Source organism: Lontra canadensis, unplaced genomic scaffold (genome assembly GCF_010015895.1).
Source record: "Lontra canadensis isolate GAN:19392208 unplaced genomic scaffold, GSC_riverotter_1.0 scaffold96, whole genome shotgun sequence".
Lineage (NCBI taxonomy): Eukaryota > Metazoa > Chordata > Mammalia > Carnivora > Mustelidae > Lontra > Lontra canadensis.
This window is the reverse complement of record NW_022631090.1, coordinates 580,532-596,269: the sequence shown is the minus strand read 5'-3', so window position 1 is coordinate 596,269 and position 15,738 is coordinate 580,532. Positions and strand designations below refer to the sequence as shown.

General features: G+C 51.2%; 1 protein-coding gene across 2 annotated transcripts; it reads left to right on the top strand.

Annotated features, from left to right (window-relative positions):
- Positions 1-8,178: 8,178 nt before the first annotated feature.
- On the top strand, positions 8,179-12,098 carry RIPPLY1 (ripply transcriptional repressor 1). Of its 2 annotated transcripts, XM_032837132.1 has the most exons (4): positions 8,834-9,092; positions 10,017-10,092; positions 10,691-10,755; positions 11,306-12,098. In XM_032837132.1, exons 1-4 carry the CDS (start codon positions 8,887-8,889, stop codon positions 11,559-11,561), a joined length of 603 nt encoding a protein of 200 aa, XP_032693023.1. In that variant the 5' UTR covers positions 8,834-8,886; the 3' UTR covers positions 11,562-12,098. The 2 variants fall into 2 exon arrangements, with proteins under 2 accessions (XP_032693024.1, XP_032693023.1); XM_032837133.1 differs by lacking the exons at positions 10,017-10,092; positions 10,691-10,755 and having other exon boundaries at positions 8,179-9,092.
- Positions 12,099-15,738: the final 3,640 nt, after the last annotated feature.

Below are 15,738 nucleotides of genomic sequence, written 5' to 3'. Positions count from 1 at the left end.
CTCTCTCTCTCAAATATATATAAATCTTAAAAAAAAAAAGCAGGAGGGTTCTATGAAAAACTGGCTAGTTTAGATTGCAATCAATCACACAAGTGCTTTTCCTCATGACACTCATCACACTTGAGTACGCAGTCGAAGTGCTTTACACACCCTTCCTATTTTGTCACACAGACTATTTGAAAAGACATGTACTCAAGGGGTTAATTTTAATAAAAAATAATCTTCACGGTTTCATCGAGACATTTTAAAGTGGAACTGACATTTCTTCTACAAGGAATACACTGATGATGAAGAACAGCATGAATGTTAGTTTGGCGCCACTGCCTTGATCCGAGCTAAGGCTCCAGCATTTATGCCAAAAAATACTGCTTTTGCTCCATCAGGGCAATGTCAACACAGTGAAATGGCAAATAACATCTTAGTGTTATCATGCGAGTAGTTTTGTCTGAGTCCCTTGAGTGAATCTTAGTGGCGCCCAGTGGTCTTTGGGTCACACTTTTAGGGCTGGTGATTTAGGCCAAAACTGGAAGGGGACGCAAGAGGGAGGGTGGAGATGAAACATTTTAAAAAGATTTTCTTTATTTATTTGAGAGAGAGAGCGAGCATGATGGGACAGGGGTGGGCCAGAGGCAGAGGGAGAAGCAGGCTCTCCACCCAGGCAGGGAGCACTATGCCAGGCTTAATCCCAGGACCCTGGGTTCATGACCTTAGCTGAAGACAGACACCCAACAACTGAGCCATCCGTTGTCCCTGAAGATGAAACTCCTGTCCTGTCCATAGAGGAGGCAGCTGAGAATAAAAAGGAGGAAAGAATTTCTAGAATTCTTCCCCCAAGGACCTCTGCTGTGCCCCTTTTTCTCTTGACCTGCCTTGCTCCTGAGCTGTCCCAGCCAAGTCAGAAGTTACCCTCTAAAACTCCCCCTTCCTGGGATGTTGGGTGTTCTGTCTTGCAAGGCCAAAATACTAACAGAGAATCTCATCATGGCCCATGTATCTGTCATGACCTTTTGCCACCCAACACTAGAGCCCCAAAGCTCTGCTAGACTGAATCTATTAGCTTCAGACTGTCTTCTCTGCCATTGAATGACAGTCCATTCACATGGAATGAGCACTTGCTGTGGACCCAGCCCTCTGCCAGGTGCCAACAGGAGTGAGGAGAGATGACAAAGCCCCTTCCCTGATCACCTCAATAGGGAGGCTCCCATCACATCTGAAAAGGGAACTCAGATGAAAAGGGGGTGGATATTGGCATGTTTTGGGGGCTCCCTGGAGAGAGTGTCTGTTCAAAGAGGACCTGGAAAGGGAGAGGTAGAATTTTAGTTATGGGGAAGAGGAGAGGCCTTCTAGACCTAGGCAGGGAGGTGCGGATGATCACGTGCAGGGCCCTTGTAACAGCAAGGCCTGTGGGAAGTGAGAGGGAATTCTGGGTGGAGTTGGAGGTGAGGCTGAAAACACGGAGAAAATCGTGCCTGCCATTTGCCACCAGCCACGGGGTTGCTGGTGGGTGCCGGTGTGTGAACAGGGTGGAAGCTGAGCTAAGAAGGCAAATCTGGCCACGTGTGCAGAAAACACCTGACAATATGTGGGACAAAAAGAATCAACACCAATTTACCTACAGAATCTCATTTCATCCTCAACGTCAGCCCTGTGATACGGCATGACTCTTTCCACCCCCCCCCCCAGGAAACTGAGGCTCAGGGAGATTGGTTAATTGACCCAAGGCCACCTGGACGGTAGATTACGAGGAGGGAATCCAACTCACGCCTGTCTCCCAAGCTCTGGGAACCTAACCACGGTGATGGGGGCTGGAGAGAGGAATAATTACAATAATGATAACAGGCAACAGAGGCTGAGGTCCAAGGACATGTCTGACTGAACAACCTCTACACTGTCTCGTGAAACCTTCACTACAGCCCTGCGGGGTAGGGACCCTTATGTCATTTCACCTATGCGGACAGTGGGCAATGGGAGGGTAAGTCATTTGCCACGGGCCACGCAGCTAGGTGCTGGAGCTGGGACGCCCCCGAGTGTATCTGAGTCTCGAGGCCAAGCTTTTCCCTGTGAAGGTCCAGCGTAGATACACAGATACTAGATGACGGGGACCTGAGCTAGAGTGGCAGCCCGAGCCGTCTAGAGCAGGGGCTGGTGAGGGCTCAGTGAAGAGCTGCGCCCCGTTTTGTAGTTTTGTAGTTTTGTATTTGGGAGTTAGAGCCATTGACGGGTCCGCCCAGCCCCAGAGCACTGGTGACGGGACAGGAGAGCCGTGCTCAGGTTGTGATGCCGGTCACCCTCTTCCACTGGCCCCTTCTGCCATCTGCCTCCCACCACAGCAGCCCACGGGGGCGACCACACAAGGGATCACACCCTCCACGCAGCTGTATTCTACAGTCTCCTGGTGGGGGGGGTGTTGAAACCAAACCAACCAGCGTTCCCGTCTCAGATATGTCACTTGCTAGCTATTTGGGAAGTCACTTCATCTCTCTGTGCCTCAGTTTCCTGCTCCTCTTGAAATGGGAGCGATAACAGTACCTACCTCATAGGACCTCCATAAGGAGTAAACGAAGTAATAAAAAAAGAAAATGCTTAGCACAGTGTCTGACACATCATAAGCGCTCAGTAAATGCTCCCTTATTTTTGTGGTGCTCGTGGCTATTCTCAGGACCCCATCAGTACCCGCCTCCTGGGAAGACACCTGCCACTAGTCAGCAAGATCTGGCCTTACTTAGGCATGATCAGAGGGACTCCAAGACCAAAAGGGAAAGAAGAGAATGCACTCGCCAGAGTTCTGTGTCTTTCAGAGGCTTCCCAGGCCAGGCTGGGAAAGAGGCTGCCTCGGAGAAGAGGGGCTGGCAAGGCTGGCCAGAGGAGCCAGGGAGGGGGCAGGATGGACTGAATAGCAGAGGGAAGGAGCCTGGCTGGGAGTTACCGTCCCTGGGCACCCTCCTCCCGCCCCTCCTGCTTCCTCCAAGTTGTTTTTCTAGGCCCCTGCCGTCCAAATGAGGAGCAAATGGGGAGCTGCAAGGGGGCTCTCCCTGCACCACATGGGCCACAGCCTGGCTCCAGTGGCAGGCCAAGAGGCAGAGGGTGCGGGAGGAGGGCTGACCTGGCAACAAACTGTTCTCCAGAGGGGACCCTCTGTCTCAGGAACCCAAGGGCCTGGGTCCAGGACTTGGCACATTTGGGACATTTGGACTTGAGGGCAGAGGTCCCAGGCACCATTTGCTATTTTTGCTTTGGGGACAGACTGGGTGGGGGAGAAAACCTTCCCCTTTTTTCCTCTCTCAGAGCAGACCCTGCCTTGCTTCGGGCCCCCATACTGGCCCTTTAGGGCTTCCTGCCTCCCAACCCCAGGGGCCCCGGCTCAAGAGGCAAAGGCTGGAGGGAGAGAGTAAGATCTCCATTGCTGAGGTGAGTGCAGAACCAGTTCTGGGCCTTTTTGCCTGCCATTGTCGGTCCTACCCCTGAGGGCTAGGGCTCTCACTGTTCCCCGGATGGCCCACCTCTCCTCACCAGCCCCCAGTGGTGGTGCACTGCAGTGGTTAAAAGCACAGAGTCGACCTGAGTTCAAATCCCAGTCTTGTCACGTTTAGCTCTCTGACCTTGGGCAAGTATTTTAATCCCATCTATAAAATGAGGCTTGTATCTTCCTCATAGGGTTGTTTGCGAGACAAATTAATCCATGCAAAATGCTTAGGACAGTGCCTGGTACATAAATGTTTAACAAATGTTCTCTCCTCTTACTCCATTTCTGTGCCAGCTCTGGCTGCCAGGATGACACGTCCCCTTCTCTCTGCCGACTTAGGCCTAACCCAGCTCAACCACCCCTTCCTCCAAGAGGTCTCCCAACCGGGATTACCCCTTCTCCTGACCTCTGTTACGCTCCCTCGTGAGACTAGACCCATTAGGAGAGCAAGGACTGTCACGTGAGCAGCGCTAAGTGAATCACCGAACAACGTGTAGGCTCGAGGGCAAATCTGGTGACTGTGACTGTGACCGCCAGCGAGAAATGTATTGTGCGGCATGGTGTACATAGTACATGCGTTTGTGTATGCTTCCACCTCTATCTCCATCTTCATATGACAAAAGCAAAAGTTGCATAGAATGACCTACATCCTCACCATATGTGATCCGTGCTTCTCTTTGCCATTCGCTCATTTGGTTAAATGCTGGCTATGACCTACTCCATTGGTTTGTAAGCCCTACCTTCGGTTGTGACCCACAACATTGTCCATGATAAGCCTGACACAGGGTGGGATTAAGACCTCCAGAGGCCCCAAACCCTGAAAGGATTAGGGCCATGGTCTATTTACAAAGAGGAGGTCAAGTCAAGGGAAGCTGTCGTGGAGGGTGCGTGGAGGCCACGGGAGGCAGAAGCCAGGAGAAGCAGGTCAGGCTCAAGAAGTGAAGGGCTTCAGCTGTCACTCCCTTCGTAGGGGTCTGGATATTTCTTCTGCGCAACTGGGAATCACCAGAATTTTTCCAGTGCAGGAAGACTGTACTCAGGTGTGTGTTTCAGAAAGATCACTGGGGTGGCTGTGGGGGAGGTTGGAGTAGAAGGGCCACGTCAAGGACAAGGGAAAACAGCCTTGGAATCTATTTCAGGTGGCCGGGTGAGAGAGGATGGATAAGGCCACAGTCAAAGAAAAAATGAGGTGAGCAGGGGAGCCCAGAGAAGACAGATGGGAGAAATGGCTGAGGATTTTGCTTGCGTGACTCGGCCCATATGATACTAGTTCCTGAGGTGGGTATGGAGGAGGTTTGCCAGGGAGGAAATATCATTCTCAAGTTTTGATTCATTCAACAAACATTAACGGGACTGACATAGAGAAACCAGCGTTTTAGTTTGCCAAGTTGGAGCGTTAAAGAAAAAAAAAAAAAAAAGAATATCCACTGTGATCATTTCACAAAAGAAAGACTATTTTGCTTTCCCCACCCCACAAATAGGAAGGGCATAGTCTCAGAATAAAGGACAGTCCTTTTTATAAGTGACTAAGTTTGGATTATTGAAAAGCTCTCCTTTTCATGTTTTTCCCATTTTGCTGTGACTAACTGAAAACATCACTGTGTATCAGCCTAATTCGGGGACTGCTACTGAGAACCACATGTCTGGTCAATGGGCAGATGTCAGCAACAGAGACCAAGAGCAATGGTTCCAGAAGTAGGAGAAAACAGGAGAGTAATGGTGGAGACCAAGAGCGGAAGGAAGGTATAAGAAAAGAGGGCTTGGCCACTAGTGTCTTTTGCCATCCAGGATTCAAAGAGATCACTGAATTTGGCAATTAGAAGGGGTTGTTGGTGACCTTTCGTGGTGCCCATTCACTAGGAAGATGGGGCAGGGGCCAAACTGTAGTAAGTTGAGGTACATTTGAGGGTGATGGAAAGAAAAGAGAGAGGCAAGTGGAGAGGGAGAGAAAAAGAGACAGAGATAGGGAGAACATGCTAAGGGAACAAGAGAACACATCTGGGGCCAAGGGGCCTTATTTTCTGGCATAAAAGAGACCACCATTTTATAATCAGAAAAGAAAGAACTAGTACAACGAAACTGGACTTCCCTGAAGAGAAGGGGGAATAATGTCTGGAGGAAGGGCTCAGAGAAGGAGGGTGGATGAGGCCAAGGCCCAGATAAAGGGATTAGCCTTTAACGAGAGGGGCACCTTGTCCCCTGAGAAGGGAGGGCTGGAGGGGAAGGAAGTTGGAGAGGCCAGCCAATTTTGGGGGGGTGGGGCAGGGCACTGAGGTAATTCATGCTTGAAGGCCTCTGTTTTCTCAGGGAAGTAGGAGGAGAGGGGTGGAGCAGGAACATGGTCGGGAGCTGAAGGAAGTTTGGAATGGGCCCAGGGAAATGTGGAGGCTGGAGTTGGGGCTTGACTGGGAACTCACTCGAGGGTGGCTGAGGGGGACAGGGCCCCAGTTGAGGTTGTCTAAGTCTGTCTGGCTTTGTCCCTCCCTAGGCTATAAGCACCTGGAGGCAGTGTCCTCAGCACTTTCCTCTTTCTAGTCCCTTCCTTTTCCAGGCAATGCCCAGTGCCATGTAGCCCAGAGGAGGCGCCCAGTCCTCTCAGAAGGGCCTGGCAAAGGAATCACTGACAAAGCCCAGAGATACCACAGGGCTGTCAGGGGAAACACAGGTAGGCTCATAATCACCCTGCCAAGATGTGACACATTTTGGTTGTTCCACACCTTTCCTTACTACTCTGTTGGCCATCCTGCTCCTTCCTGTTCTGTGCTGACTGCAAGGGAAAATAGTCAGGCTCCCACTTTTGTCCAGTGATGCTTGCAGGCCTTAAATCCTTCAGGCTGGAGAGAGTCCACCGAGATGGGCCAGGGGCTTCATCTCCCATACACTGAATGAGGTGGTGACAATTCTCAGGAGGAGCAGTCGTGTGGGGAGACCAAAGAGCCATTGTAGACAGGCCTAAAGGCCACCTGGGCTCCAGAAGAGCATGCTGGGAGGGGAAACCTGAGGGCTGCTCAGAGGAGTGAGGGGGATGGACAGCCCCAGAAGGACTATGACTGAATGAACACAGGTTCAAGGTTGGAGGCGGTGGGATGGGTGGCACGGCTGAGTTGGCTTGGGCTCAGGAGTCATGTCTCCCTCTTCTCCCTAGCCTTCTTCTGTCCTGCCTGTTTGCGGAGGCCATGGTCAGCTAGAGGTCAAGAAACTCCCAGGGAGTGCCAGTAGGTCTGCTTCTTCTTTGCAGGTCCCAGTCCTTCCAGAATTTTCTTCCACCTGGATCCTCCCCCTCAGCCTCACACCTCATTGGAACCTGCGAAGCCAAGCCATACAAGCAAATTCTCATCCTCTGGAGGTCAACTGGGCAAGAACCCCCAGAGACTGATAGAAACTCGGACTTCCCCAGCAGCCCTCCTTTTCCCCTCTCCGGGACACAGGCTCCAGCCTGGGCATCCACAAAGCAGGGCCAGAGAGCTTACCTCGGTCTGAGGCAGCACATGCCACTGCCCTCCTTTCAACACATATAATAAACCTCTGTTTATCGAGGGCTGGGGCCGTGCCAGGCCCCTGGGTTAGGTGGTGGCTGGGCTGTTAGAAAATTTTCCTTGGATGGAGCCAAAATGCGTCTCCTTGTGGATTCCGCCCTGGGCCTCGGCCTCGCTCCCACGGAATAAGTGTCCTTTCCCCCCGAGAGGGTTCTCTGCTCCCTGATAAGCATTTCCTTCTTTCTTAATTTTCCCGTGTCTTTATTTTCTCTTGCTCAAAGGACAGCAGGATCCTGTGGAACTTTGGAGGACGTTCAGAAAACCGCGAAGCAGGAAGTAAAAATCTCCCACAGTCTTATTCCCAGAACTGACCGCAGTCACCTTCTTCCTTCTTCCAAGCAGTCTCCCCCTCCGCCCCCCAACACGGCATCCTGGATAAACCCTACTTGTTTTCTTTCCCCAAGCCAATTTGAATGTGAAATTGTCTCACTGTTCAAGGAGTTGTTGAGCCAGCTTTCTAAAGTGAGGCATTTGTTGATATTGTTTCCAATTTTCCTTTGCTACAGAGCACCCGGTGGGGCTGGAATTTCAAGTGGGGGGGGAGGGGGTGGGTGAAGAGAGAAAAGAGGAGCCCTTGAATCGAATTGCTCAGACGATTTTAGGATCTGATGTTCTTTCCCATTTTCTGTGTTGATGATTATCCTTCTAGAGCCTGATTGTGAGGGCCTGCTTAGTATTCACTGGCAAAGACTTACCCTAATGAATGTAGCTGGTTTCCTATTATTGGACATTGAGGTTGTTTCAAATTTTGGACAATCAGAAACCCGACCTGGAAGCTAAATCCATGCTGGTCCTGGATGCTGAGCTCCGGAGAAATATTCCGGGACTTTAAAGCACAAGGAGGCCACCAGCAGTTGTAACTGGAAGCTTTTTGGCAAAGGCCCAGAAGACTGGCTAAGGCCAAAGACGGTGCTGCAGCCGCTTGGCTTGCTTGCCCCGCCCCCGGGGTCAGTACCCCTTTACCCTGCAACCCCGTCACAGAGTGTTCAGGCTGGCAGGGCCCCTTGAGGCCACTGGACCTGCACCCTGCACCCTTGTCTCACATGTGAGGGGAACGAAAGCCCCTGGGCTGGGGATGGTTCTGAGGCAGTTTAGCGGCCAGAAAGAACCCTGCCTCCCGCCATCCCCCTCACAACACTCCCCCCAGCATCCTGGCTTCTGGACTGGGAGTCGAGCTCTGAGACTTGGAATCTGACCTCCAAGCCCTGAAATGCTGCCTGCACTCCTTTACTAGACCACGTACTGCTGAGGCCGCGAGAGGAGATTTGGGCACTTTTGCAAAGGAACCAACACAGAAAACAAAGGGCATGGAAGGAAGGCTCCAGGGTGACCCCACGGGCAGCTGGATCTGCTCCACCCACAACCTCCTATTTTCCTGACCCTGGTGGCATGCTTAATGGCAGTCACCCTCTGTCGGGTCCACTGGGCACATCTCTTGTGGGTTTTGAGCCGAAATAACGTGTGAGTCCGTGGCTTGCCTTAGCTGGGTCAGCTGTCCCTTTTTGCTGGGAACTGGCTTTGCCAAAGGCCTGTCTCACCAGCCCTCTGTGCCTGACAGCTTTCTGTGGTTTGGGGTGCTAATGAGCTTCCCTCCTTTCCCCCCTCCAGCCTTGTTACTGCCTGGGGAATTTGCACAAATGGTGTGTGATTTGCCCCTTCTGTGTTTTCTTTTCTGACTTGGAGGTAAAGAAAACCCCTCACCCCCCACAGACACTCTGTTTATTCAACTGGGAGGGTTTTCACACCCAGAGACCCAGCTCCCCCTCCCTGAGCTCCCTATTCTAAATCTTTATCCCTCCTCCCAGGTCCCCCAGCCCTGCTCTGCCCTGAATAATTTATGAGTCCAGACAGGCCTTATAAAAGGGTCTCCCAGGAAAGGCCAAAAGAATGCAGGAGGTTCTGAGAAATGAGAGCCCCTACGGCCTGCCTGGCCTCGACCGCCTAAGGATGGACCCTTCTGTTCCCGCTGCTGCTGCCCCTGTCCCAGCCCCAGTCCTAGTTCCAGCCCCTGTGCAGCACCCCCAGGCACTCCCTGGCCTATTAAGTCCATCGGCCCTTGTTTCCTCTGGACAGCAAGTAGGTGGCAGAGAAAGGTAAGTGGAACTTGGCCTCTGGCAACCCAAACTCTGGCTTAGTGGGGTTCAGGAAGTCCTGGGACAATGAAATGGATGAATGGCCAGGGTGCCCCTGCTCCCTGTGGAGGGGTAGGGCAAGACCTCACAGCCCCCAGAGACTGCCCCTTCCACATCTCAGGCTAGAGTGCCTCAACTGGTTTCTCACTTATCCTCACTCATCCCTCTGGGTGGCAGGAGGGAACTTGGGGACGGAGGCTTTGCCAAAGCTAAAAGCTGAGCAGCCAGGGCCTCATGGGCCAAGGGGCTCAGTCCATTGAGGAGCACAGGGGAGACGTCCACACTGCGTGCATGTCTTCCATATGACCTAGGCTGAAGAGTGGGTAAAAGAGGGCCAAAGTCCCAAGAAGCCTTTGACTGGTGGTGGGGGTTGGGGGGCGGCTGTCTTTTTCCTGACCAGGCCTTAAGATTTCCATTTGCTTCTTTTCCGGACCTCTGGAAGTCTAGTGGGGAAGCAGTGGGCCCAGGAATAGTTCAGGCCACTTTCCCCAGTGCAGGAAGATGACAGGACTCTCAGTTCTGCTTGTTGGAGTAGGAGATCGGGGGCCAGATATTTTCCATGCAACCCTAATTTATTCCTCCAAACATGTAACAGTCAAGAAACACTGAGTGAAATGCCTACTGTGTACCAGGCATTGTTGGGCGTTGGGGATTCAGACGCAATCACACCTATGTCTGCCCCCAAGAAGCTCAACAGCGAGTAAACAGATAATTACAAAACAGCCTGACAAGAGCAATGATCACATTATTGAAGCAGGCGGTAGGGGCCCTGACCTGGGCTCAGGAGCCTCACGACAGGCTTCCTGGAGCCCCAGCATCGGAGTCAAGTGCTTCGGAGGTTCCCATCTCCTTCCTCCACGGACTGATCTTGCCTCTCTGTCCTAGAGGAGCTTGTCTCTGGAGGCCCTGGCTGTCCTCTACAAGTGACCCGTCGAGCCAGGTTTGGAGACTGGTAGATTTGGTGAGTCTGAGCCCCTGTGGCCCACGGTCACATGCACAGGCAGCCATGTGCGTTCACAGTGGTCAGGCAGGTCCCCTTCCAGAGCGCCCCTGCCTTTGGGCCGGGGCTGCAGATGGGGGAATGCCTCTCCACGGCCTCCCTCACATTTGATTTCACGATGACTGAGGGAGGAGTGCCTCTCTGGGGTTTCAAAGGGAAGGATGAAGAGATGAGTGCCCAGGAGCGGGGAGGGATTTGGGCAGACCCCACAGCTAACCTGTGGGAGAGCTGGTGCTAGAATCCTGGTCTCCTGGCATGCAGCCTCACCCTGCAAGCCCCTTCCCCTGAATCTTTGTGGCTCAGTAGAACTCTGTCTCCTGGGCCAATCTCCAAACAGGTGTTAGAACAGGGGCAGGAAAGCAAACAACCCCCAGGACTCTGTGGATTTGTTTTACAACCAGAAGGACAGAGCCCCTTGTGGGGGTTGGGGCACAGGGGCTGCCCCCAGGGATGTCTAAGGTTTCTAGATCATCTTAGGGAGGGTTGTGAGCCCTGGTACAGAGGAGGCAGCTGTGTGGCCATGGGCTTTGAGTCACATGCTAGCTCTTGCTTTGGACAGGCTACTGGTGGTCCAACAGGTGCAGAAGTCACGAAGGCTGACTCCGAGTTCCATCATCCTGTCAGGTAAGCCTATGGCGCTCAGCTTGGAACCTGATGTAGATCTGTCAGCTCTTCTAATCCTCAGAGCAGCCCTGTGGAACAGGAGGAGGCAGGCAGTGCCCGGATCCCTCTTTCTTAGACCAGGAAACTGAAGCCCAGGGTGGTTCAGAGAGTTGACCAAGGTTGGTTTCCTTGGAGGATCTGTCGGTGACCCCTAAGAATGAGCCCTGATGGGTGGCGTCAGCGAAAGAAGTCTTAGTGAGATGTGGAGGATGCAGGGCTAGAGAATTCTTGGCTAGAAGACTTCTGAAGTCATGGGTGGGGGGAGGGTGGGATCAATGTCGGAGTTGACAGATGCCGGGGCAGGGGCTCCCCACAGCTCTAGGCCCACCAGATATGACCTTCCTGCCTGGGGCCATTTTGAAAGTTCTGTTACAATCATTCTTTTCACTTTCGCCTCACTACTGTGGGCAGGAGAAGGAGTTTAGGGGTTGACTTCCATCTAGCCTTCCTTGCCTCTCTGCACGTATGAGACCTAACTAAGTCAGGGGCCATATTTCTTCTCTGTCCACAGGCTCTTCTGGCCTAAATCCCGCTCCTTTGACTACCTGTACCGTGATGGGGAGATTTTACTGCAGAACTTCCCTGTCCAGGCAACCATCAACCTATATGAGGACTCAGACAGCGAAGAGGAGGAGGAAGAAGAAGAAAAGGACAAGGAAGAGGAGACCGAGGAAAGGGGGCCAGAAGAGTGTGTGAGGGTACCAAGGTCAGCACCACACACGGCCACAGTTCATCTTCCTTCCCCTCTCCTGACATGCCCAAACTGAACTGGTCAGAGTCTGATTGGGGTTCAGTATGACTGGCAAGGCTCTAGAACATCAGTGAGGCAGGAATCTCCAGATATAGCTTTCTGGATTATAAATTGGGCCCTGGAGCGCCCAGCTCACCGTGGCTGTATTCAATTGGCCTGTGAGCCCAGGCCTCTGGGATCTCATTGTCTGTGTTGCTGTGGTGTTGACAATGAGAGGGTCCAAGGAGCTCTAGGGGAAGACCTGCTTTCTGAAGCACCTCGGAAGCAGATCAAGACAGCACCTGCCTATGCAGAGAGAACCAGTTACTCTTTAGGGGGTCTTTGACTCCCCAGCATTCCAGCTGGCCCCAGAGTCCTGCCTCCCTTCAGAAAGCCTGACTTCTGGCTTCCCCTGCAGAGACACCAATATCAGATCCAAGCAAAGTGGGGGCACCTCTTTGAGGCGCCTTGCAGGACAGGAAAGGGGCATCTAGGAAATCAGCTTGCTTTGGAGAACCTCCATATATTTTGCATGCTATCCACTGAGGTCTGTATGTTGGTGTGAAATAAATCATAAATAAACTAGATGATGTGTGCCCTTTTCCTGGAACTGTGCAGATTTCTTAACTGAACTCTGCCCATGTTGTGAAGCCACAGGGAGAGGGTCAGAGAACAGCTCAAGGCCGATTCATTGCCCTACCTGAGGTCAGTTGACAGATTCTACTCCATGGGGATATAGGGCCGGGACTGACCCAGCATGGGGCCAGGCTTTCTCTGTCAACTTGTGAAATCAGTCAGGCTCGATTAAACTTCAACAGCAGCTTAGGAAAGGAGCAAAAAGGCCTCCAAAACGCAGGGAGTAGGGGTCGGGGGGCGGGGGAGGGAGTGAGACGTGTAGCCTCTGCTGAGCTTTGGAGATGAGGGTATGCATGCAAGGAGGGAGTTCAAGGGGGTCGGTTACTAAATCCTGTCAACTTTATCTCCTCGATTCCCTTTGTACCTTCCACAGCTCAGGTCCTCATGCCTATCCTACCCCGATTACCCCAACTCATGTTCTTGCCTTCCTACGCAATGTGCCCTCCCCACTCACTGGTCCCGAGATCAGACCATAGCGTGCCCCGCTGAAAGCCCTACCATGCTCTTCATTGCCTCACCAACAGTTGGGACTTACCGTTCTTTTTTTCTTTTGATCACAGATCCCCTTGAGAATCTATGGCTTCTCTATTCATATATTCACAAACGAAGCCTTTAATTTGATATTCTAAGCTATTTGACCGCCTAGTTCTTGCCAGTCTCTTCAGACTCGTCTCTTGACAGTTGAAGCCTGTGGCGCCCATCCTTGAATGTGTCATGCCTTTGAACACCTTGGTGGCTTTAACCCTCTTTCTGGAATGCCTCACCACTTTTGTATGTCTGGTGAGCTCCCCTTCAGCCAATAGGACTAGTTCAGACACAGACACCGTTCCTGTGAGAAGCCTCCCCAGAACTTCAAGTCCAGGTGGGGTCCCCCCATATATTCAGGACCTCCTCTACCATAGCATCTGCCTCTGTCCCCCTGTGGCTGTGTCTGATATCCCCATGTGACTTTATCACACAGCACACTGCCTTGTATAAGGGACATGCCCAGGAAATGTTGAAGGAAAAAATTCTCAGGTCTTCTTAAGGAACTGCCTCTGTCTCTCCACTTGCTGGTCTCCCGGATCTTTGCTTAGCTACAAACAGGACCGGGTGACATCATTTGATTCAGGCCTTCAACTTGAGAGTGGACTGCTTCAACTTGAGAGTGGACTGCTTCAGTTCTGAGCCCTCTCTGGGAGGTGCCTGAATTTGGACAACCTGAGCAGACTACGGAACACACACACACACACACACACACACACACACACACACACACTGGTCACACTGGTGCCACCTATTGGTCAAAGTTTAACCTCATTCCTTAATTGAGGCTGCCAGACAGTTGAACTTTGACCACTGGATTCCTGTAGTCCATTCTGTTTTGGCTTGTAAGTAAAGCGGACTCTACCGTCTGCCTGCCGTATGACCTTGGGCAAGTTACTTGTCCAATCAGCCGCAGTCTCCTCATCTGTCATAAGGGGAAACTAATACTTCTTCTCAGGATTGTTGTGAGGGTTCCATGAGCTAATATGTGTAAAGTACTTAGCATAGCCCCTGGCACATAGTAAAAGTGTTCAGTAAATGGTAGTAGTCATCGCAATTGTAGTTTCAGTGGCAGTTATTATTAATTTTATAGGAGACATGGGCTTATCTGTAGAGTCAGCTAATGACTAGTTTACTCAGCTAATGACTGCTTTATCCTGATCCACCTGATTTCTCTGGCACCATTTGGTATAGTAGTCGAAGAATCTTTGCGGTATTTGATTTAAAAAAAAAAACACAACAGAGATCAAATGTGGCTTTCTGGGCCACTCTCTGCAGGTTTCTGGTCCCTTTTTCCTAGGCCAGAGGCTTAAAAACTTCTTTGTTGTGCTTTAGCTGGAACACACTTCTTATTCATCTTCATCTTCATCTTCTTCTTCTTCTTCTTCTAATTCTTCTTCTTCTTCTTTTTTTTTAAAAATTATTTATTTATTTATTTTTTATAAACATATATTTATTTTTTCCCCAGGGGTACAGGTCTGTGAATCTCCAGGTTTACACACTTCACAGCACTCACCATAGCACATACCCTCCCCAATGTCCATAACCCCACCCCCCCTCTCCCAACCCCCCTCCCCCCAGCAACCCTCAGTTTGTTTTGTGAGATTAAGAGTCACTTATGGTTTGTCTCCCTCCCAATCCCAACTTGTTTCATTTACTCTTCTCCTACCCCCTTAACCCCCCATGTTGCATCTCCTCTCCCTCATCCAGATGTCCAACAGACACATGAAAAAGTGCTCCATATCACTCGGCATCAGGGAAATACAAATCTTCTTCTTCTTTTAAAGATTTTATTTATTTACTTATTTGAGAGAGAGAGAGCAGGAGTGGGGTAAAGGGCAGAGGGAGAAGCAGACTCTCCGCTGAGCAGGGAGCCTGATGCAGGGCTTGATCTAGGGCCACTGGGATCATGACCTGAGCTGAAGGCAGACACTTACTGACTGAGCCAACCAGGTGCCCTAGAAACACCCTTCTTTTGAACTGAGTACAGCAAACCAATATACAAACCAAATGAAGATGGAGTTGCCCTGGTCGAAGGCACAACGGCTGATGCAGAATTCCCATCCTGCTGTCCTCTCTCCTGTAAAAACTAACTCTCCACTCCTTTGTGAGACATGCACGGGGATCCCTAGATTGTTGGGAAGACAGTTTGGAAATCACTGTCGCAAGGGTTAAAACATGACTGATTTGAAGTCGAAGGGGGATTGGTATTTCAACATGTCCAGTGTTCCGTTTAAAATCCTTGTTTTGGGTCCTAAGCTCCCAGCATTTCATAGCTCAAAAACTGCTCGAGTCCTTGTACCATAGGTTGTAGGCATTTAAAATCCTTGGAATCCCAATATCCTTGGTTTTAGAGTATTATATAGCATAGAATTACAAATCCCTAAATCCCCACGGGCTTAAAGACCCTAAAACCCTCGTAGCAGTAATTCTTAACTCAGAATGATCTCCTCTCACTTTCCCTCTGCTCCTCCTCCTCAGTGTGCAAGCACTGTTGGTCAGTGGCAGACATTTTGTCCCCCTTTCCTCCCAGTCCCCTGCCCTGAAATGGCTTCCAATCCTCCTCCCCACACGTGGTTGCTAAGTGATTGGAATTCACTGTTATGAGTAACCAGAACCCAGTGTGAGTTACTTTGTTATCGGTGTATCCGGTCCTTGCAGCAACTTCAGATCCAGTGCAAAACTCAAGAGTCTTTCCTCCAGCTCCACGACAGCTGGCCCATCCTTGTGCCCCACACTTCCTCATCCCAGCACTAATGCTTCTGGCTTTCCCCACCCAAGAGCAATGTAGAGAGGGTACATCAGCTGAGTGGGAGGCTGCATCTGAGCCGGGCTTTGAAGGATGGGCTCAGGGGAAGATGGAGAGAGAACCCTTTCCAGAAAGAGGCAGCACTATAAATTCCTCCATTACACAAATACTCATTGAGCACCTACTCTGTGCCAGGCATTAATACTGTAATGATCAAGAGCATGGGCTTTTGACGCAGATGTACCTGTGTTCGGGTACGCAGGCTGGCTCTACCCATAGGCCCACTCCACTCACGTGTCAACAA